General features: G+C 45.5%; 1 protein-coding gene across 2 annotated transcripts in view; it reads right to left on the bottom strand.

Moving 5' to 3' along the window:
* Window positions 1-23,284, bottom strand: part of ATP10A (ATPase phospholipid transporting 10A (putative)) — a 152,460-nt gene that overhangs the window by 81,208 nt on the left and 47,968 nt on the right. For both annotated transcript variants that reach the window (XM_076004887.1, XM_012760152.3), the window contains exon 2: window positions 3,694-3,898. In XM_076004887.1, coding sequence (XP_075861002.1) covers window positions 3,694-3,898 — 205 coding nt within the window. The remainder of the gene's footprint in view (window positions 1-3,693; window positions 3,899-23,284) is intronic.

Genomic DNA, 23,284 nt, shown 5'->3' on the forward strand with positions numbered 1-23,284 from the left:
TGCTCTGCTACAATTGTGAGAGATAATGTAAGGCCTGGCATCTGGGAAAACTGAACAAATGTGAATTATTATTCTGAGAGCCTAATGCTCAGCATTGAGGTTCCTTTTTAATTTTTGGATAATGTCAATTTGACTCCAACTTCAAATCAAATCTTTAAGTCTCAGTATCGGTTTCCTTTGCCAGAGGTAAGAGAGCTGGGTGGCTTAAGCTCCTGGAACCATCAGCCCAGTGTCTGGGGTCCTTTCCTCAGAGTCTGGGGTCTGGGTGCCTGCCGCCTCCGGGCTTCTCTGTTATAGCCCCTCAACTCTGTACAACTTGCCCAATGCTCTTGATTAAGCACAACCCTATTTCCATCCCCTATTCATCTTCTGATCTAGGTTGTTGTCTAAAATACCTAGCACCTAAACCCTTTCCATCCTAGCCTCTGGAATATGTGTCAAGACTCTTTCTAGAAGCCTCCCTTGACCTCTCAGATGACTCCTTTCCTCCCTATCCCCAGAGAGAAGCCCACTTGACTAGTCTCACTCAATACCAGGCACTGCTGGTAAACAGGCCTGAGTCCTTAGAACTGAGCTCTCTACAGAGGGTGGCCTTCCCAGGGTCTGGCTCTAGCAGTGCTTGGTGACCGGCAGCTGGCCCCAGCATCTAGCAAGTTCCTAAGCTTGGCAATTTTCTGTGCAAAGTTGAGCAAGGAGGTATACCTGTCCTTCAGGGGTCCTTGTACCCCTAAGGGAAGACTTTCAGCACTTCTACCAGTGCAGCTCCCTAGTGGCTTTTCTGCTGTGCCACCTGCCATGGGGCCTCCTCCCTGAGTGGGAAGGCACGCCTACCTTAGAGCCAGGGGCAGTGGCTGTCCCTTATGCGGCAATTCCTATATTTTTCAGAGTCCTCTTCGCTTCTTATTATCCAATCCCCATTAAGAATTCTTTACATCAAAATTTCCCTGACTGAATCATATGTTTCTCTGTCCTGGCTAGATCCTGTTGGATCCACATAGTTTCTGCACTAATGCCAAGGTCATCTCTTACTTTAACTTAAGTTTTGCAAGTCAGTTCTCATTTAAGTTTTCCTAGGGGCTGTTACCCCTTTCAGCCATTCATCAAACTGATAAAATATTACTTTGTATTTGGCATAAGTCACTGTACAGATCATTATCAGTTCTTAACCTGTCTGTGACTAGCTAACTCCATATTATAAAGAACTCAAATTCAAAGTCCTTAAATGTTCTTGATATTGTAAGGTTGCAGTTAGAATCATGGTTTTTCAATTGCTTAGCTTTTCAAAGCCAGAGACTTACTGCCTTTATTTTCCATGGGGTGGTTCATATATATCAGAACAATAATGTATGAATAGGAATTTAGGTATCAGCAAAATCTCTTTGGACTTAAGGAAAGAGAAAAGAAAAAAAAAAACAAAAAGTAAAAAAATATACCAACAATATGTATCAGAATGGGCATGCATATAAGAGAATTTTGGTGCAGATAAACTTTTTTTAAAAAATCAAAATTCTTTAGCTTAATTTTGGCCATTTGGACTAGATTATAGCTCAACCCTTTCTTTTTCCATCATGGGCCCTGTGAAGGGTCACACAGGGCATGTCTATCTGCAGTCATCCTTGACTCTTAAATATCAGAATTATGAGCAGCTCATTTACATAAAGCATCACTGAGCTATGAAGGGCTGCAGTTGTTGTTTGGGGAAAGAGCGGGGTTGGAGGTAGATTTTAGAAATGATTGGGGTCAGAAGTTGAAGAACTATTAGAAAGTTATGAAACAAGAAAGTTATTCTTGCTAGTTGACCAAGGAGGTATACCTGTGGCTCTCCTCTACCCACCCCTCCAAACACTCACACTTTGCTCTCCAGTTCTTAAATTTTGCCACATTTTCCACATCATCTGAAGTGTCACCAATTAGATACATTCACATGCACTTATTTGTGCTGCAGTCATCCTCTGTGCACACGGCTGTTCCTCTGGGAGGGTGACGTTCTAGGTTATACAGCCCACCACGCCCTCCTGACTCCATGCTGAGATCTAACGATTTGAAAGGGGACGCTGTTCCCTTGCTGGTGTCTGTGTCGGTTCACACGGGTGTGTCCCCTACAGAGGAGGTAGGGACTCTGGGTCCAGGAGATGTGGCAGGCCTGGGGGAGAAGCCTGGGAGGGAGGCACCTTACTTAAGAGATCAGGCGCGCACAGGGCCTGGGAGGGGTGGCAGGGGCCGCGGCCCACAGGCATCACCAAACCCTGGGGCACAATCACACTGGATCAGAACCTGCCTGCACGGGGCCTTGAGGGGTCCTTAACAAACACTTTCACCAGCTCTCCTGATCTGGGCTGAGAACATTCCACTTAAAAAAGAAAAAAATACTATTTTTAATTTTTATGTCTGCTTTGCCTTATTCCAAGAAAGATTTGAAGTAGCTCACAAAAATATACTTGGCGCAAAAGGAGGTTGTAAAAAAAAAAGTAAATGAGGAAATCGTGGCAGAAATAAGCAAGCAGAACAACAAGCCAGATGCTTGTCATGAAGTGACGCACTTGGAGGAGGCCAGCCGAGCGTCGGGCTCACAAACCCCCACGAGCCCCGGCACGGGGAAGCCCCAGCGTGTGGAGCCCCGTGTGGCCTTCCGGAAGGGCGAGAGGCCCCTCGACTGGCTACGGTGACTGAGGGTGAATTCACGGGCAGTTCACAGGCAGGGATGCTGGCCCCCAACAACCCCGCCCAGCCAGTCGCTCCACACCACATGCCAACTGTGCCCTTGCTGAGGTCCACAGACCATAAAACAAAGCCAGTTGCTCCAGGGAAGCCAGACAAGTCCTGGTTCCAAAGCCTGAGAGCACTTTCTCCGCACCGCGCCACAGAGGAAGAAAACCCGCAGGGGCATCCTCCCTGGAAACACAGGAACACATTTCTTGGGCCCCTTCATAAACCATCCTTCAATACAAGTGATGGCAAGACTGCAGGGCACGAAGCCACAAGCAACCTGGGGCAGGGTAAGGTTGTGAGAAGGAGGCGAGGGCTGGACCCATCTCCTTCCATACTCCCCTGGTCTCTAAGGGCCCTTGCCACTTTAATTTCACCTGAAGTTAGCACCTTGCATTTCTGTGCAGACCTGGAGGTGGCAGCCCTTTCTCACTGTCACAGGGAGAGGTTAAGAACTCCCGATGGCATCTGCACTTGCTGTCTGAGGCTTGTGTGTGAACGCAAGGGTCGGTCCCTGCTCCCTCCTACTCCTGACCTTCCACCCTGCTGCGCAATTCTGAGCAGTGGCTGGAGGGCGTGGAAGGCAGAATTCAGTTACTAAAGACCTGAACTCAGAAATGCCCTTGAGGAGAAAACATTCCTGGGAATAGACCATTATTTCTGCTATGTTGTCATTTAGTGAACCAGCACAACAGCTCAGTAATGTCGACCATCAGCTGGTCATAAATGTTCCTTGTAACTTTACAGGAACAAACTCAGACATGTACACTGGAAATTAGAGACAGAAAAGTTGAGTCCTGCTCCCCACAGCTACAGGCCGATTATGAGCTTGAGGTCAAAGGTCCTCTCAGACCCTCGGTCTCATCTACTAGATAAAGCGGCTTGACCTGACGTAGAGGGGAATGCAGGTGCTCTGACCCCAGAAGGCCAGCATGGGGACTGTGTGGCCGTGATGCCTGCAATGCCCTGGAGACACAGGTCACTTACGAGCTCGGAGAAGCCGCGGACAACCTGCCTCCGTTTCAGGTTGGTCTCTCCGTCCAGGTTGGCAGTCTCAATGTGGCAGAGCCCGTCAGGGTCACTGGAGGAGAGCAGCAGAATGTCCGCAGGGATGATCTCGTTGCAGCGAAGACGCACAAAGTCTCCCACACGGATTTCCTTCCAGAATCGGTTCACATACTTCTTTTCTTCCCTGGTAAAGAGACTTTGGTTAACAAGACTGGCAAGAGCTTGGTCACAGCTGTATCTGGGAGACGGGTGCATGGAGCTCATTTAACAATTCTTTCTACTTTCATATATGTCGAAAAATTTCACAACAAAAGATTTTTTTTAAAGAATGTTCATAAAGACCACATATTATATGACTGTATTTATATGAACCATACATAATAGGCAAATCCTGGCTGCCAGGGACTGGGGGAAGAGGAGATGGGGAGTAGCTGCTTAAATAGGCAAGGGGTTTCCTCCTCCTAGGGTGATAGAAATGCTCTAGAACTAGACCGTGGTGATAGTTGCACAATGCTGTGAATGCACTACTTACCACTGAATTGTTTACCTTAAAATGGTTAAAATGACCACTCCTTGGTATGTACCCCAAAAAACTGAAAGCAATGACTCCAGCAGGTATCTGCAAGCAAAAGTTCATTCCAGCATTGTTCACAACAGATAAAAGGTAGAAACGACCCAAGTGTTCATCAACAGATGAATGGATAAGCAAATGTGGCAATATGCACATACCAGATTATTATCTGGTCATAAAAGGACCGATATTAATATGGGTGAACCTTGAAGACATTACACTAAGTAAAATAAGCCATTCACCAAACAACAAATACTGCCTGATTCCACTTATGAGAGGTACGCATGGGCAAAGTCATAGAGAAAGCAGATTAGAGGCAACAGAAGCTGGGGGAGGGAGACTGGAAAGAGATCGTTTAATAAGTATAGAGTGTCTACTTGGGATAATGGAAAGTTTTTGAATTAGATAATGTTGATGGTTGTACAACACTGTAAATACAATTAATGCCACTGAATTATACAGTTTCAAAAATAATTAAGATGGCACATTTTGTGTCATGTGCATTTTTCACAATAAAAAATTAAACCATGTGAAACTGCACTTGAATTTCAGCAGATTAGCCAGACACTCAACAAGAGGAGGACAGGCCCTGGAGTCTGGGGGCTTGGGTTTGATCCCAGCTCCACCTCTGAGCAAACCTCTCTATACCCCTCTCCTCATCTGCAGCGCGGAGACGATGACAAGCATGGGGACGATGTCCACTCAGCACCACTCAGGATGAAGCAGGTAACACCTGCCCCTCCCTCAGAGCGACGCTCAACACAGCCAGCCTCCCAACCTGCTGCTTTAATACTGAGAGACATTTAGATGGAAACATAATTATAGATGTCTTCTTTAGATTCCTTTTTTATTTCTTGAAAAATGGGCTAATTAATCCCACAAAGGTCATTTTAAGAGTTCCTTGAAGGCAGTTTTGACCATCTTTAAATAACTGGGGGGAGAAACATGACTTTATCTCATCATGATCTGTTATTTACTTTTTCTTTTTTGAGACAGAGTCTTACTCTGTTGCCTGCACTATAGAGTGTTGTGGCATCAGCCTAGCTCATAGCAACCTCAAACTCTTGGACTCAAGGGATCCTGCTATCTCAGCCTCCCGAGTAGCTGGGACTACCTGAGTGTACCATCGCGCCTGGCTAATTTTTTCTATTTTTAGTAGAGATGGGGTCTCATTCTTGCTCAGGCTGGTCTCAAACTCCTGAGTTCAAGGAATCCTCCTGCCCTGGCCTCCCAGAGTGCTGGGATTACAGGCGTGAGCCACCGTGCCCAGCCTTCATGATCTATTATAGGAGGAAATCTTATCAAGAAATCCTGTGGGTGATATTGTTGAGGAAAGAAAATAAAAAAACTAAAACCCATTTCATACGAACTATAGCCTTCTTAGCAGTCCTCCCTTCCCCACATAAAACCCCACTCCTTACCCGAGTTCCCGGAGAGTGGGGTTTGGATCTCAAGGCAGACCCTGTGAGCCACGTCCATGTGCCTTCTGAGCTTTGGGTGAGAAGTACGGGGCGTCTGGAGCGATAGGAGCCACCCACCAATTTTTTCACCTCTATTTTATTCCACAGTGTGGATTTGAGGGAACCCTGGCAAAGGTCAAGAGGCTCCTGGCCATTGACTGCCTCGATGCTGAAAAGAGAATGTCCCCTTCATTTTAAGCCTCTATTTTCTTGTATTTCTCTATTTCAAGATACACCAGACCCATTCTATACAAAGCACAGCTCTGGGCCACTATAGAGGCAACAAAGAGAAATTTGATACAGCTTCTGTCCTCAAAAATAAATGCAAGGCAAGACCCATCCATTAGAGGGTGGCCTTTGGGGGCTGTCAAGTCAAGCTCCTGAAAGTGGCCACAAAGAGGCTCTTCTGGGGCCAACACAACCCCCCCTACAAAGCCAAGCATTGCTCAAAGCCCCCTCTCCCACTGTGACAAGTTCTACCACCTGCTGGTCACATGGGCCCACCATGATTAGCCTTGGGAGCTGCAGGACCCACTGGCCACGCTGTTAGGCCCCGGCCCTGGGTCTGCTGGCCCCAGAGACAGGCATGGCACTGTGGCTCGATCACCTGGCCATCCAGCCTGCTCCGTGCCAGCCACTCTGACCTCTTCTCAGCACAGAGACTGACAGCCTTGAAGTCTGATAGATTAAAACATTTTAGCCATGTTCTTATTTCCTTTGCCAAAGGTCAAACCTTGACTTTCTATTATTATAAGTGTTAGCTTTTTAGTCTTTATTCCTGATCAAGACCATTTGCTGGGTTCCTACAGAGGATATGAAGGAATTTCAAAGGGCCTATCCCTTTCAACTGGGCAGTGGAAGCGGGCGGCAGGAGGTGCACTTCACCATGAAATTTATCCACATGTGTGTGTCCCACATCCTGCCCACCCACCCACGCACGCACGCACACACACACACACACACACACACACACACACACATATCTGTGCACAGGGAAAGCACCACAGAGAAGATAGAAATAAATCCCACTGGCACAACACTCTAACCCCAGCCTCTTAGTAACACCCTTCTTGAGGCTTTTATAAGCAGTCAGGGTGAATGATTTGGGACTACCTTCTATTTCCTCAGGTCACTGTGCATGATGTTCAGGTGGATAGGACGTGCGACCCTTTCCCTCCACTGGAAAAGCCCCTCCCTGCAAATGGCCTCACTCAAACTCTCACCAGGCAAATGCCTGCACTCCTCCAGGAACTGCAGGGTCATCCTGGGATGTGTGGTTTGGTTCTATTTTCAAAAGTGGCAAGGATTAAAAGAGTTGCAATCCTCAATACAACAGATGAGTTACAGCAATTTTTGGAAGTGACACTACACAGTTTGCCCATGACATGCCTCTCAGAACAGGTGCCTCCCCCACGTGGCAGCCGGGTTCTGAGATAGCCTCAAGATCCCCACACCTGGTGCCCACGCCCACGCAAGGCTCCCCTGAGTGAGGGGCCCAGGAGTCATTCCTGTAGACTGAGCGCACCATGAGCTGATCCACAGGGAGACCACCCAGGTATGCATGCCTGCGCCACACAAGCCTGTCACTCTGGGCCTTAGGTCAGAGACAGGGAGGTGTGAGGGGGTGAGGAGGGGCCACAGGGCGAGGGCCCAGGACGCAGCCCCCCAGCCAGACCTTCCTCCACAAGGAGCTCAGTTCTGTCAACAACCTGCATGAGGCTACAAGAGAACCTGAGTTTCCAGTGAGACCCCAGCCCTGGCTGGTACCTTGACATCAGGCTGGCGAGACCCTGAGCAGAGGATCCAGCCAACCAGGGCCAGGACTCCTGACCCACGGAAACTATGAGGTAACACATTTGTGTGGTTTTTGGCAGCTATATTTGTAGTAATTTGTCATACAGCAATAGAAAATGAACACACACCATTTCCATTTCCTGCACGGATGCCAGGAGCTTCTCCCTCCCAGGCAGCTGCACCTTCCCCATCATGCAGCAAACAAGAAATGCCACCAGCACTTAGTTTCGTAATATCCATTCCTGAGAAAAGACTACTTCATGGGAAAAGAATGCAGAAGATCAATGTTTAAAACCCAAATGAGCTTCTTTCTCCAAACAAAGTGACATGTATAAAAATGGCAGGAACCCTGACGACGTGCAATCTTGGAACATGGGCTACTGTATAAATGTTACAAGCAGGGCGCACGGTCACTCCACGGGAGCGACAACAGGCTCTTCCCATCTGCCACAGTTCTCTGTCCAGGATTCCTGAAAGGTCTAAATGCAAAGCGTTGATGCAAGAGTTCAGAGGCCTCAGTGGAAAAGATGCGGCTCCCCTGCAGCCAACAGCCACCACGAAACAAACGATGAAAGGGATGGTGACAAAAATGTCCTATGTTCAAAAGAACCAGTTATAAGGCCACAGGCAAATGTGAGTCTTTTCTAGATGCGCCAATGCCCACCCTCCCTCAGACTGGAGGCCAAGGCAGGCCCTGCGCTGGTCGGCTGGTGTTTCTGTGACAACCCGGCCTGCCATTTGCTCAGCTGCAAAGTGAGGGTGTTAAACAGGTGACTTCCAGGCCTGGTCAGAGGGCGATGTGGGCCTTCTAGGATTAGTTTTCCTCTTCTGGGGAAATCTGGTAGCAACATTTTATAATTAGTCATGCAGAGCCTTGCAGTTCTCATCTGAACCTTACTAGTCCAGAACAACACAATGCAGAAAGGAACGATTTAGTTAATGTTAGAATTAGGGTGACTGGTGACAAATATAATTTAAAGACAATCAGTAAAAAGAGAAAAATTAAGATCTCTTAATTTATCATTTTCGGCCACTTGTTTAGGCTGAGTTCAACTATTTGTACTAGTTATGTTCCTAAGGTTATTAAGTAAATAACTTCATAAAAGGAGGTAGCTGACCCATGGAATTTTCATTAATGCAGGGTTAAGGGACCACTGCTTAGAAATGTGCTGCTAATGTTTTAGTTCTTGAAACACACCAGAATCTTCACTGTTTAAGCCTTACAGTTCCCTCCCAGAGTCTCTACAATGGGTAGGGGGACTCTACAATGTACTGACAAATCTCTCCAATCTGGAGAGAGTAGGATCTATTTCCCAAAACTGAAGTTCTAAAGAAGAAAAAAGTATATGCAGGAAATGAGAGAACTGTACCTTCATCTTTAACGCATTGTTTTCAAGTAGAATTTGCATTAATAGCAAAGGAATAAAAATTTTTTAATGACAAATTAAAACTTTGTGATGACAAATTCCAACTTTATCCTCAACCAGTTAACACTCCTGGTGCCCACTGCCACTCCGTGTACAAGCACAGTCACAATAATAATTTAAATTGTCACTATCTCTGATCTCTTCCACGTGCAGGAAGTTATTCCTCATTTATAATGTGACATGATCACTGGTGTTTAGGAACACAGCTGTCGACACAAGGCAGCCCAAGTTTGCAGGGACATGCTGCCCAAACTTCCAGCCATGTCCGGGAAACACGCACATGCACACAGCATGCGGCTGCCATCCCTGCACTTCCCAGGGCATCTTACAGTGGGAGGCGCTTGCTTCACCCACCTCTTGGCAAGCTAGGAGATGAATGCGAAGTTTAAAATGTTTGTAACATGCATACACATTTGATTTTCTTACCCTTACATTACCTAACAACTTTATACGACCAATTTTACAATTTCCCAAGTCCCAAAATGCCAGCTTTAATGTCACTGTAGTTTATTTTCATGACTACACATGGGGCCCCCGACATTTGCCAGCCCACAGCCCACCTCGCACACACACTGGCTTGAGGCGGGGCCGGGGGCGGGACAGCATGGGGGTAGCAAGAGGGCATATCTCGCCTTCCTCCCTGTTCTCTCCGCCTTTAAACTCACCTCTCCTCCAGAGCAACCAAGAAAGGTGAGGATGGACAGGAAAGAGGTAAGAAAGAGAAAGAAGAGATGGAGGTTTTTTTTAAAGTTTGAGCATTAACAATTTTTTTAAGGAAAATAAACATGAAGAGAGGAAGAACACTTCGTTAGGCAATCAGGGACTGCTTCCCAGAAGTGGGAGCATCTGAACTAGACCCTGCCATTTGCTCAGCTGCAAAGCGAGGGTATTAAACAGGTGCTTGACCCTGAAGAATGAAAAGAAACTTAGACTACACCACATCCCACCCCACCCCAAGGGAACAACTTAAACTAAGGAGTGGGATTTGATTTGGAGAGAGGCTGGAAGGGCAGTGCCCAAATCAGAGATAAGATAGGGTCAGATCAAAATTGATCCTCCCTGGCAGGTTCACAGTCATGGAACTCTGAAATGGATACAAGAAGGACAGGATGCATGAGAAGGTCTAACTGTGTCATCTATGTGACCAGGCAGCAGAATGACGAGGAGGCTGGGGACATGGGTGTCCAGGGCTGCAGACCTGGTGGCTGGAATGCAGGGCATCACCCACCTCACCCAGGATCAGGGGAGCACAGGGCTCCTGGTGCCACCTATCCTGTGGACAGCCACGGGCAGGAGCCCAGCACCTTCTGCCTCAACACCTCTGCCTTCACCCTTGCAGGGCTGAGTGAACAAAGCTGGAAAACTGGCCACCAGATGTGTGTACCTCATCACCTCATTTTTATTTCATTTTTGGAAACTGTAACTTTCAATGGCATACTCATGAAGATAGAAGGTCACCTGGTTCAGCACTCAAGCACATGTCATGTCTGGCTCTAGTGAGACTATGTAGTCTTTTGAAAGAGAGAACTATTCTTCAGAGGTGGACATCCTATAAGAGGGTCATGGATGACCAAGGGCTTGGGACAGGTCTTTTGGCCAATACCAGCTGGAGACTGAGATTCTAAATTCCTCTCGGCATTGAGACATAATCCTCATCTTAATAAAAACAGTAATAACAACAGAAAAAAATAAGCACAGCTTCCCTCAATACCACTCATTATGAATCAGGCACTGGACAGAGCATTTCATATTCTTTATCTCAGTAAGTCCTCCCAAGGTCCTAAGAGTATGATCCTACTTACAGATGTAGAAACTGACCATGGATACAGCAACTGTTCCAAAGTCACACAAATCTGGGCAACTCTAGGGCCCCTGGGCTTTGCAAGCACTTCTGATCTGATAGCCTAAAGGAAGAACACCTCATGAAGACTTTGCAAAATGCAAAGTGAAAAACGCTTCCTTTTTCCCCATTTAAATTTTGAAGCCCAAAGACCGAAGTGGTCTGAGAAAAAAAATATCACTATGCTTGAAAAAGGGTGAAAAGACAGACAGTTCCAGATCAGTGCTCAGTGTTTGACACAGACTTGGAATAACGAATTTCAATCTATTTACCGAATTTGCAAACAACCAGAGGGATCTTGTCCAAGGTCAGAAGTCACCAAATTGTGGTTCTTGCTGCAAAATGGGAAGTGAGCCCTAAACCCGCCTTAGCAGATTGAGGGATGAGCTCATTCTTCACCAGGACCACCTGCAGCTGGAACCACCCGACCTGACCTGAGGCTGCAGGGGGACACTGCCCTCCTCTGGTGCTCACCCTGGGGACTTCCCTCTGGGCTAAAAGGGCAGCTGAGCAAGTTCCCACCAGGGCAGGAGAGCTGTTTATTCTCATGGCTTCAGGCTGACGCGGTAGCTTTTTGAGACATGCTCCCAACCTGAGCAGGGCACATCTGACACTTACAAGGCCCATTTCCAGTACAGCAGCGGCAGCTGCGCTAAGATGTCGCTTCTGCACAAAGCTGCCCTACCCATTCTCACAAAATCCCTTCTTCGAGAAACATTTACTAAGCAGCTGGCTTTGGAATGATCAGTAATTAATGATGCCTCACATCTGGCCAGTGCTTTCATTTAGGGCTGCAATGCCCAGGCGCTTGCACGCTCTGAATGCATGACACATCCCCAGTGAGAGAGTGCATGGGCTCCCAGTGAGCGCCTCGGGTTCCTGATCTTCAAAACAGAGGTCTGAACTACACCTACATTCTCTCCCAGCAGACGCTGTTCCCCTTCCCGGTAGCCCTCTGCTCTGGTCCCATAGGCTCTGTGCTCCCCCAGCTGACACCCAGCTGCCTACAGGGACTGCTCAATAGAGCCTATAGTCACTATTTTGACTTCACCTTTCCTGGGGTTTTTCGAGCATGATTTTTCCCCACTATTATTTCTGAAGCAATTGTTTGGTTTTGACTAATAAAATCAGAAATAGTACAAACAAGCAGCAAGTTACATCTTATTTTTGATTTGTGGTTTGGAATTAAAATAAGAGCTGGTGGTTTTTTGTGTTTTTTTAATTAGAAAGATAGTGTAATTGTTCACAGGATTTCAACTGAGATAGGGCACACAGAGGGGTACTGCATGTGGTACAGTCATATATAAAATATGATTATGTGTTCAGCAGCATTCTATAGTATTTCACTGGCATAGAACAATTAATCCCTGTAAAGAGAAAACTCTGAATAAATGTGTGTTACATTTACTAAACCAAAAGAAATACAGTGGCTAGAAATATCTGGATGCTTTGTGCCTTATAAAGAAAACTATTGAATGCACTTTCTTTTCTTCTCCATGTTTCAAGGTTAGGTAAGTTAAAATGTAAAGTATCTAGAAAGATCCACAGAAGATACTTTTTAAGTAAAAGGGAAGACCTCATGAACAAATATAACATGCAAACCAACTAGACTGAGCAAATTCAGACTGGAGGATTCCTTTGGCCAACCAACAGGAGAAGCGCACAACACTGTTTAAGCAAACAGAACAAATGCAAAACCAGGACACGGCGAGGCAAGCCCTAAAATGGAAGGTTCACCACAGGAGATCCAGGAATCTCATGGAATGATTATTAGTGCCAAGGCCTGATGCTTTGGGAGTAAGAAAACCCTTCATGGAATTTATTTTTCAGATGGTGGTGCATGAATAAAGAAGAGAGAGAGTGTGTGGGTGTGTGTGTGTGTGTGAGAGAGAGAGAGAGAGAAGAAAAGTAGAAATTATGTAGCACTTTAAAAAGATCCAACAAGACCCTAAAATTACTCCAAATTTAACATACATTCATCACACAACAGGCAAAGAAGTAAAAAAACCTAGAATGAGAGAAATAATAGCTTCAAGAGTTTTCTCAACCTTTCTTGACACTGCTGACATTTTGGGCCAGACACTGTCTGTCGTAGAGGCTGTCTGTGCACTGCAGGACACTGATCAGTGTCCCCTGCCCCACCCCACAGATGCCAGTAGGGCCCCCTCCCCAGAAGTGATAACCTAAAATGGCTCCAGACATTGCCAAATGCATGGGGGGGGGGCAGGGGGGCGGTTGAGAAGCAGTGCTTTAAAGCATCCAGGACAAACATTCTGGAAAATGGATTATTAAGTAAATGTTTACAGGACCAACATATTTTAAAAATCATGTAGGTGAGAACTCAGCACTGAAACAGAAATGGCAAAATCCGCAGCAGGATCGCGAGCCAACTATGTTGCATAAGGTCCAGAATGTGTCTTCCTTCCACCCTAAACTGAAACATCTGCTCCTTCAGGGAAACGTGCTAATGGATTCTGAATCTAATACTAAAAGTGAGAGGCAGTGAGAGATGATACTTGGAGTGATTTTTATGGAGTGAATCTTCCAATAGCAAAATTACCAAAAATTAGACTATATGCATATAATGTATTTTCTAAAATACTGTGTATTCTGTAGGCCTCCTGAAAGTGACATGAGCTGTAAGAAAGGTTCCAGATGTGTGGAAGCACATGTGTGCATGGAGCAATCTGCTCAAATGAGTCAAGATAAATGGAAAATACTGGCCGCTCTGAAGTGAAGTCAGAAAGGACTAACATTGTCCCAGCAGAACTCTCCCCGAGATGATGAGGGCCTCTGGCTTCTTTAGAATGAAGGAAGGATGCTGAGTTTCTCAGCCCAGAGAAAGAAATACATTTTGCTGTGCTCAAATCACATAATTATCCACTACAATGCAACACTGAATACCCAGATTAAATAAATTTTGCCAGGAAATATACTAACTTGTGAAAAGAAAATAACATCTAAAACAAGACCACTTACAAACCTCTTAGTGAGTTTTAATATAAAAAACTTTTTTTTTGACAAATCATTTCTACTGTGATATTTTCTGTACATAGTGGGACATTCTCAAAGTATCTCAGCAGGTATCAAGACACCTCAACAATCATACCACCAATTTGTAAAGCACGTAAAAAACCTGGAGGACACTTTTAGAATTCTTAAGGTAATGTCTCACGTATTAACTCATTCATTGGTATTGCATTCTCAGAAAATGGGCAGTAGTAACATGCTTCCATTCTTATAGAGAAGTCTGTGATTTAATAATCTTTCCTAAGAGGCTGTTACAACAATTCACATTCCCCCATCAGTATTTGATAGGTCCCACCTCCACCTTTCTGCAAGCAATAGATGCTTCTTTTTTTGCTTTTAAATATACATTGGAGAAAAACATCTCTATTCAATAATGGTGCTGGGAAAATTGGATAGCTACATGCAGAAGATTGAAACTGGATGCGCACCTCTCATAAAAATCAACTCACGATGGACAACAGATTTAAACTTAAGACATGAAACCATAAGAATCCTAGAGGAAAAGGTTGGTAAAACTCTTATAGATATCAGCCTAGGCAAAGAATTTATGAAGAAGACCCCCAAAGCAATCACAGCAGCAACAAAAATAAATAAATGGGACCTGATCAAATTAAAAAGCTTCTGCACAGCCAAGGAAACTATCATTAAAGCAAATAGACAACCTACAGAATGGGAGAAAATATCCACATGCTATACATCCGATAAAGGGCTGATAACTAGAGCCTGTGTAGAACTTAAGAAAATTAACAAGAAAAAAATCAAAAAAACTCATTCAAAAGTGGGCAAAGGACATGAACAGAAACTTTGCAATAGAAGACAGATTAATGGCCAGTAAACATATAAAAAAGTGCTCACCATCTCTAATCATCAGGGAAATGCAAATCAAAACCACAATTGAGATATCACTTAACTTCAGTGAGAATGGCTTTTATTAAAAAAGTCCCAAAACAACAAATGTTGGCATGGATGCGGAGAGACAGGAACCTTCATACACTTGTTGTAGGACTGCAAATTAGTACAACTTCTATGGAGAGTAATATGGAAATAACCTCAAAGAACTAAAAATAGAACTATCATTTGATCCAGCATCTACCCAAAGGAAGAAAAGTCATTTTATAATAAAGACATCTGCACCCGAATGTTTATGGCAGCACAATTCACAATTGCAAAGATGTGGAAACAACCCAAGTGTCCATCAATACATGAGTGGATTAATAAAATGTGGTATATGTATACCATGGTGTACTATTCAACCATAAAAAACAATGGTGATCTAGCACCTCTTGTATTATCCTGTTTGGAGCTAGTAGAGCCCATTCTTCGAAGTGATGTATCACAAGAATGGAATAACAAGCACCACGTGTACTTACCATCAAATTGTACTAACTGATCAACACTTAGGTGCACACATGGAAGAATGTTCATTGGGTGCTGGGCAGGTGGGAGGAGTGTGGAGGGGATAGGTAAATTCATAACTAATGGGTATGGAGCACACTGTCCGGGGGATGGGCACACTTATAGCTCTGGCTTGGGTGATGCAAAGGCAATCAATATATGTAACCAAAATGTTTGTACCCCCATAATATTCTGAAATTTTAAAAAAGAAAAAAAATGGCATGAGATACCACAACAGACCTATTAGAATGGCTAAAATTAAAAAGAATGATTATATCAAGTATTAAATGAAGAGGTAACAAAACTCTCATACACTGTTGATGGAGATATAAAACGGTATGATTACTTTGTAAAAATGTGGAAGTTTCTTTAAAAGTTAAATGTACACCTACCATATGATTCAACCATCCATTGCTAGATATTTACCCAAGAGAAATAAAAACATATGTTCAAAGACTTCTACACAAATGTTCATAGGAACTTTATTTGCAATACCCAAAGACTGGGAACAACCCAAATGCCCCTCAACAGATGACTAGATAACAAATTGTGGTAGATTAAAGCAATGGAATATTACTCAGCAACAAAAAGGAACAAACTATCGATACATATGGCACCATAGGAGAATTCTAAAACAATTATGCTAGGTGAAAGAAGCCAGATAAAAAAGAATAAAAACTTGAGATGTCTTTGATGTGAAACTGTAGAAAAAGCAAACCACAGTGAAAGAAAGCAGTGACTGCTGGGGGGGATAGAGTTATGTGGGAAGAGCAGGAGGAAGGGATTGCCAAGAGGCGTGAGAAAACTTTTGGCGTGATGAATATGTTCATTATCTTGGCTGTGGCTATGGTTATATGGCATATACATATGTTAAAATTTATCAAATTATATGCTATGTGTATGTGCAGTTTATTGTATACCAATTACACTTGAATAAGCCTATTTTAAAAAAAAAACAACAACACACACACACACCTCCCCGCAAGTCTGAGGGGCAGGGCCAGGCAGGACACTCACTGCCGTTTTTATCTGCATGTCCCCAACTCCCAGACCACTGGGCTATTTCTCTGTGAATGGACCCTGCATATTCCCCCCCACCTTTTTTTCTATTGTATTCTTTTCTCCCATCTTGATAACTAAAACCTGTGAGAGCATTTATAATAAAAATCTTTTTTCATAAATAAAGACAGGTGAGAACTTCTACAATTTAAAATGCTCTCTTCTCAGCATCCCTTAGCCCCCCCCCCAAATAATCTAAAATTGGGAAGCATGAGCTAGTTTAATTTTGGGCCAGCCTTCTGTGCATGATTTTGGAGCTGCTTATATTATATTAACCCCTTTTCTGTCTTTTGCCTTGCAAATATTTTTCTCTAAAGAGCTATGGTTTGTTTTAATTTTCACTTGTGGTGTAATTTTGTCATATAATCATTTTAAATTTGTATATAGTTAAATATAGCTGACTTTTCTAGGCCTGGATAAGGGAGCCTCCTCTGTCTCTCGATTGTACATGTTGTTTCCTAGTCTTGAATGTTTATTTTTTTGTGGGAGGAATGCAGAATATTTTTTTTTAATATTTAGGTGTTCAAACCAACTGATACTCATTTTTGTATGGTACAACCTAAGAATCCAGTGCTGTCTCCTCCAGACAGCCAGTTGTATCAACACTATCAATAATCCTTTCCAGGACCCGGCACGGTGGTGCACGCCTGTAATCCCAGCTACCAGGGAGGCTGGGGTGGGAGGATCACTTAAACCCAGGAGTTTAAGGCTGTAGTGAGCTATGATCCCACCACTGCACTCCCGCCTAGGTGACAGAGCAAGACCCCATCTCTAAAAAAAAGGAAACCTCCTTTACCACTGACCCTAAATTCCAACTCTGTTATACATAAAATTCTCACATATAATTGTATTTTGGGGGGGGCGGTTACTGAGTAGGTTCCAGCAATGTACTCGTCCTTTTTCACGTCCACACCATACTGGCTTGATCGCACAGTATGCCCAATCAGTGCCACCACGAGCCTGAGCACTCAGAGCAGCCTTCCCTACAAACTGGCATAACCCATAACGACCCCCCACCCTGTGGAAGAAGCCCCGAGGTGGGGCCCTGGCACAGCACATGGGCCGGGGACGGTGGTCCCTCCTCTACTCTCTACAGGGCCGCTGGGAGTCATGCACAGCTTCATGTTGCAGCCCTGGATCCAATATCTGGTAGGAAAAATGGCTCCTTTTCAATCTTCTTTTTAAAACTGTCCTGGCTCTAGCAGGGCATCATTTTAAGGCCATTTTTTAAAATTCAATTCCAAGAGAAGCTTCCCAATGAAACTGCACTGCACGCACACACTGCTCTTGGGGAGCTGGCACTGTGGTACTACCTCCTCCCCCCACCCAGGGCCACGGGACACTGCACTGCCTTATGCTTGCGTACACCTTTCAAAACACTACTGCCGTTCTCATCATGAAGGTCCCGAGCCTTTCTTGTTATATTTATTCCTAAGTCTTGTGCAGCTTTTGTTCCTATTTTTACAGACCACCTTCCCACCTCCTTTTCTCGGTGCTCACTGTGCTCCCTGAATTACTGTCAGCAGTTCTCCTTCCAGCGGCCACAGGGCTCCCCTAGCAGCTTTGTTTTGCTTGGTGGTGTGAGTTCTGTTTATTCAAACCATCTTCCTCTCCCTGGATGAATGGTTACCATTCTTGGTTAGCACCCTTAGGCTCTGCTCTGCTTTCTACAGTGACAGCAGGTTCCTTCCTCAAGGAAAGTGAAGTGGCCTCCCAGGAAAGTGGGGGGCACAGAGCTTCCCCAGGGCCTCCCGGCCCCAGGAGCAAGGGAAGTTCAGGCCAGGGGACCAGGCGTCCAGTCGCCCTCTCATACACAAAGGGCCTCTTGCCCACCCACTGCTCTGTGGGGCTCTCCCAGAGTTCTCTGATGCTGCACCAGTAATGCCCAGGGACCCGCATGGAACCCAGAGCCTGCCCAGATGCCCAGAGGCCTGGCAGCCACCTTGCTCAGGGGTATTCAGTGCAAGGGAGAGAAGGGAAGGGTTTGAATCCAGGACCTCCTTACCCCAGAGTTCCCAGCTTCATCCAAACCAGAATTTTGCAAGCGAAGAAGCTTCACTGATAATAAGATCCCTCTCTGTCATTTACATTATGAGGGGACTGAGAGCCAGACAATTTTCTCACTCATGCAGGGATGGCAGCTGGGGTCAGAACACCCCCATGTGCCTTTCCCTGAGCCTTCTCTTGTGACAACTTATTGAGAGTACTCACCTTTCCACCAGACCCTAACCAACACCACCCTGCCCAGGTGCTACCGTAGTTTCTTACTACTGTGCAGAATTAGAAATCATGAAAGCAATCTCTTTTCCCCATAGAGCCTTTCTAAAAATATCACCGCAACAATATTTCTCCATAACATATTTATTGGAAATGTCCCTAAATCGTGACAGGCTACAAAGTAAGGTCAGTAAATGACCTTACACTGCCTTGTCTCAGAAGATCCAGCCCCTAGAATAGAAGGGATTTTAAAATGTGCATCACAACATACTATGGAGACATGACTGATCTGGATGCAGTGTGTGTGGTGACGTAAGACACCTTCATGATTTACAGCTAGGAAGCCAACATCAATTTTCCCCAGCAAGGCAACAACACCAGCAGTGCCCTAGGGAAACTGATTTCACCCAAAGATCTTCTGAGAATGAACAACGAGGCTGGAGTTCAGAACTAACAACCGACTCCTTGTTTTCCTCCTTGGGTAAAAATATGATGAAAAGGACGATGCTGACATGACAGTCACCTTCTCTGGGGTCCTCACGCACAGGATCCCCCAAAGGCCATTGCAGATTCAGGCTCAAAACTAAACTAACTCGTGCTTCCCAATTTTAGATTATTTGGGAGTTGGGGGAGGCTGAGAAATGGGCATTGCTAAATTGTACAGGTTTTTGCCTACCTTTATTCAGGATTTTTTAAAAAAAGGTTTTCTTTTTCATTTTTGAAAAAAATTGTGCAAGTCACAACTGGTTACACACTAAATATCTTGCCAGCACACAAACATACAACAACAAGCAGTGTCCCTCTTCTGAGGGGCTGAATAAGCCAGGGGGTCCCCACCATCTCAGCAAGGGTCATGGCTGACAGCTGAGCCGCTGAAAAGAGGGCATGACAGACCCTTCCCTAAATTCTTCTCTTGAAAAGCTTTTAAATAGGAACAAAGACTGTATTAATGTTTTTGGAGCTCTTATTGTGTTTACGACATTCTGATGCCATTGGATGAGAGTTCTGATTTTGGTGTTAGTACCGTGTTACTATCCTTACCCGCAGTAGTAGTAGCAGTGGTACTGACTTCCCCAAAGTGTGCCAGATATGTAACTCTGGCACTAAAGTTTCTTCCTGGAAATATTTATTTAGATACTATTTTATCCCTTAACTTTGGAGTCCTGTGTAATAATACGTACCGGGGAAAATTTCACACGTAAAAATGGTTTGTCACAGGGCTCACAAATATGAGTGCAGCATTTGTCTATGGCTTTCGTCCTCACTGCCATGGCTCTGTGGCCCGTGTGCTCACACACAGCAATGTCCAGCACTGGAGGTTCCCACAGGGGAATGCCGGCTGGAGGGTCTGAAAAGGCGCCTTTGTTAATGCACAAACTCCATGCTGATGATTCATCAGGGGGCAGTTACCCCACTGGCCCTGGGGAACATGCTGCCTTAGTCATGGATCCACCCACAGGTGTCCCTCAGGGTCAGGTGAACATCCTGGGTGTGGACAGGTGTGGTCTACCTGGAATCTGCCTGACATCCCTCAGGTATGGGCCACCTGGGCTGCATCACTGGGCAGAAGGTGGTGGCAGCAGTGATAAGAACTGGCCTTATAGAGGCTTCACTCCTGCCGTAGCTGCAGAAACTTTAATTTTTTTTTAAATTTTTAATTGACAAATAGTGGTTGTATAGATTTATGGGGCACAATGTCATATTTCAATACATGTATACCCTGTAGAATGATTTAATCAAGCTATTTAACATATCCATCACTTAGCATACTGATCATATTTTTGTGGTGAGAACATTTAAAATCTACTTTTTAAAAGCAATTTTGAAATATACAACACATTGTTATTAACTACAGTCACCATGCTGTACAACTGGCTCTCTAAAACTTACTCCTCCTGTCTAACTGCAACTTTGTACCTTTGACCAGGCTCTCCCCTGCTCCCTCTGCCTCACAATCACCATTCTAGTTTCTTCTGCTACGAGTTCTCCTGTTTTGGATTCCACACCTAAGTGAGATCACGCAGTATTTGTCTTTTTGTGGTTGGCTCATTTTACTGAGCACAATGGCCTCAAGGTTCATCCATGTTGCCTAAATTTTAGTAAGTTAGAAAATGCTATTTTTCAGAAAGAATTCACAAACTACCCATCTTTGTAAGCGAGCACGCCTCTGTGGCATGGGAAGAGGCCAGTGCTGTGGTGGCTCCTTGCCCCCTTCCCCCCTTCAGATGTTCTGTGCATCCTGAACTCAAGGCTCTGACTTTGCACCCCACTTTTCTATTTTGTGCTAGGCTCCTTCCTTTAAATTACAGGCTTTCTTTTTAAGGAGAGAGATGTCCCTCTGGGCCCCCAGCATGCAGCACTGCAGCTCTGGAGGGTGGACAATGGTCCTCAGGCCCCTTCCAGGGAGGACAGCTACCCTCAGGGCACTGCCTGGTCCCACAGCCTGTAGATCCTCCCCTCTCACAGAGGCCTGGGCTGGGACTTGGCACCCTTCGGAGCAGGTACATCACCATAAGACTGCTGTCCTGGGGCGGGGACAGAGATCTACAGTCCCCCCTCCCCCACCACCCACCCATCTCACTCTGGGCCAGGTTCCTGCCTAGGTCACACCCTCCAGGGACGTCTACAGGGATTAAACTGAAAGTGTGTCACCCAGAGAGATCATCCTCACCACAAGAAGGAATTTTCTAAGAAGAGAGGTAAATATAAGACTCCCATTCTATTATATACTTAATCTTAAGCCTCTTAAAAGTATAACCCTTGCAAAGTTCATCAGGGTCATGAATCCGGAACCGGGCCCCATTCCTGGCAGAGGGAGGGGGCCCCTAACTTCTCCCATCACTGGCAGTCAAGAACTAACAAGTTCCTCGATTTCACTGACGGCAGATACTCTCCTGGCAATGACAGTCCTGCCCCAGTGGGAAGAACCAGACCCCAAAGCCAACAAAATCAAAACTCCAAAGTCTCGAAGAACTCACACAGCATGTGCTTCATGCTTCAGGGGCCTGAATTCCAAACAAGGGCTACAGCTCCCCAGGCCAGTGCCCAGGGCTGGGGACAGCAGGTGCCCACCCAGCTCTCCCTCTGCTCCTGGGCCACCCAAGGTCCCCTGCTTCCACAAAAGCTGGGACAGGGTGGCCCTAAGGTACTGTAAGACACCAACAGATCATGTGCCATAGAAAAGGGGGCCAACCCACATGCTCATGTGAGTGACAAATGTCCTATGAAATCACAGGACCCTCAGAAAGCTGTAGTCGTCGGATAGCCTGCTGCAGCCTGCCCATGGATGTCCTACATAGCGGCCAGGACAGCATAAAGCAAAGAGATTTCAGAGATCTCCTGCCTGCAAAGTGCCAGCTTCCAATCTGGCGAAACAGCTTCCGGGTCTCCATGGCCAGAGTGAATTGAGTAATACTCAAAAACTGAACAAAAAAACAAACCCTGCAGGTTGGGCAGGCAAAACCGATTCTGTCAGAGCTTCCTGACAGCTCTGGCCGGTCACCTCTTCCCTTCTCCTCAGAAAGGCACAGTGTGCCACCCTCGCACCGACCAGCCAGATGAAGTGATCCCACCAGAGTCCCAGTGGCCTGAGGTGTTTGCTCTGCTTCCCCCATGCAAGAAACTCCCTGTTCTTAAAGACTGACTCATTAGAAACCGAGGGCTGAGCAGCCCTCCTGGGCAGTGGGCAACTCCCAGATGAATCAAAACGGTGTTCAGCAAAATTCTTCATTAAAATTAAAAGCAAACAAACAGAAAACTAAGTAGCATTAGCATGTTCCATAAAGAAATAAAATGCAACAAACCCAAAGCACTATGGCTCCAAGCATCACTGTGAAGAAATCCAATCTGAATGTGTCAATGTATAATTAACTCTTTATAAACAGGTTGATTTGTAAATTAAAGCTCAGGAACACAATATATCTCTTCCTGACCACTGCCACCACCAACCATAAATACCCGCAGAAACCTAATATATTAGCAACAATTCTTCACAAATGGCAAGTATTAATGGATGCCTTTGAGCCCTCCATCTAAGGAAGGAGGCATTGCAGTTAAGAATCTTGTCATTACAACACCAAACCTGGCAGGGCCAGGGCAAGCAAGGTGAGGTGCCCATCTCAGGTGCAAAATGCAAGGGGGCACCCAAAAGCTCAGTCATTAAGATGACTAATATTTTAATGAAATGTATTAACAAAAAAAAAAATGAATACAAAAACATCCCCAAAGCAGAAAACACTGAAATTTTAAGTGAGACAAAATCAGCCCTGCTGAGTTTTCCTCTAGCTGCGGGCTCCCATTGGCTTCACCGAGCTCTCAGTGTCCTGGACAAATGAGCTTCTTCCCCTCTCTCTCCTTGGCCCACCCCCCAACAGCAAATGGACCCCCTAAGAGTCGTCGCCTTCCTTCACAAAGGTCTACCTGCCTCCTGCTCCTGTCTTGTCCTGGGTCATACCACAGGTCTCTGCCTCCCTGGCAGCCACCACTCAGCACTCAGCACGAACTCACTTCTCCACTGGCTCACCGAGTTCTCTGCTTCCCCATCCTCCTGCCTCTGCTCCTGTAATGCACCATTTGCAGCTGGAAGCCGACTGCATCCCCTCATTCAGCACGCATCTGCGGGCGCTGCTGCTGCCAGGCAGTGCTCTGCAGCCAGCACGCAGCAAAAACCCTTTCCTCAAGCTCACATTTCCATGGGTGACTTCACATGGGACGAATTAAGTAAGAGTCAAGTTGGCAAGGCACATGCACAAAAGGGGACACAAGAAAACTTTAAGAT

The sequence above is a fragment of the Microcebus murinus genome, chromosome 7, assembly GCF_040939455.1.
Source record: "Microcebus murinus isolate Inina chromosome 7, M.murinus_Inina_mat1.0, whole genome shotgun sequence".
NCBI classification, from domain to species: domain Eukaryota; kingdom Metazoa; phylum Chordata; class Mammalia; order Primates; family Cheirogaleidae; genus Microcebus; species Microcebus murinus.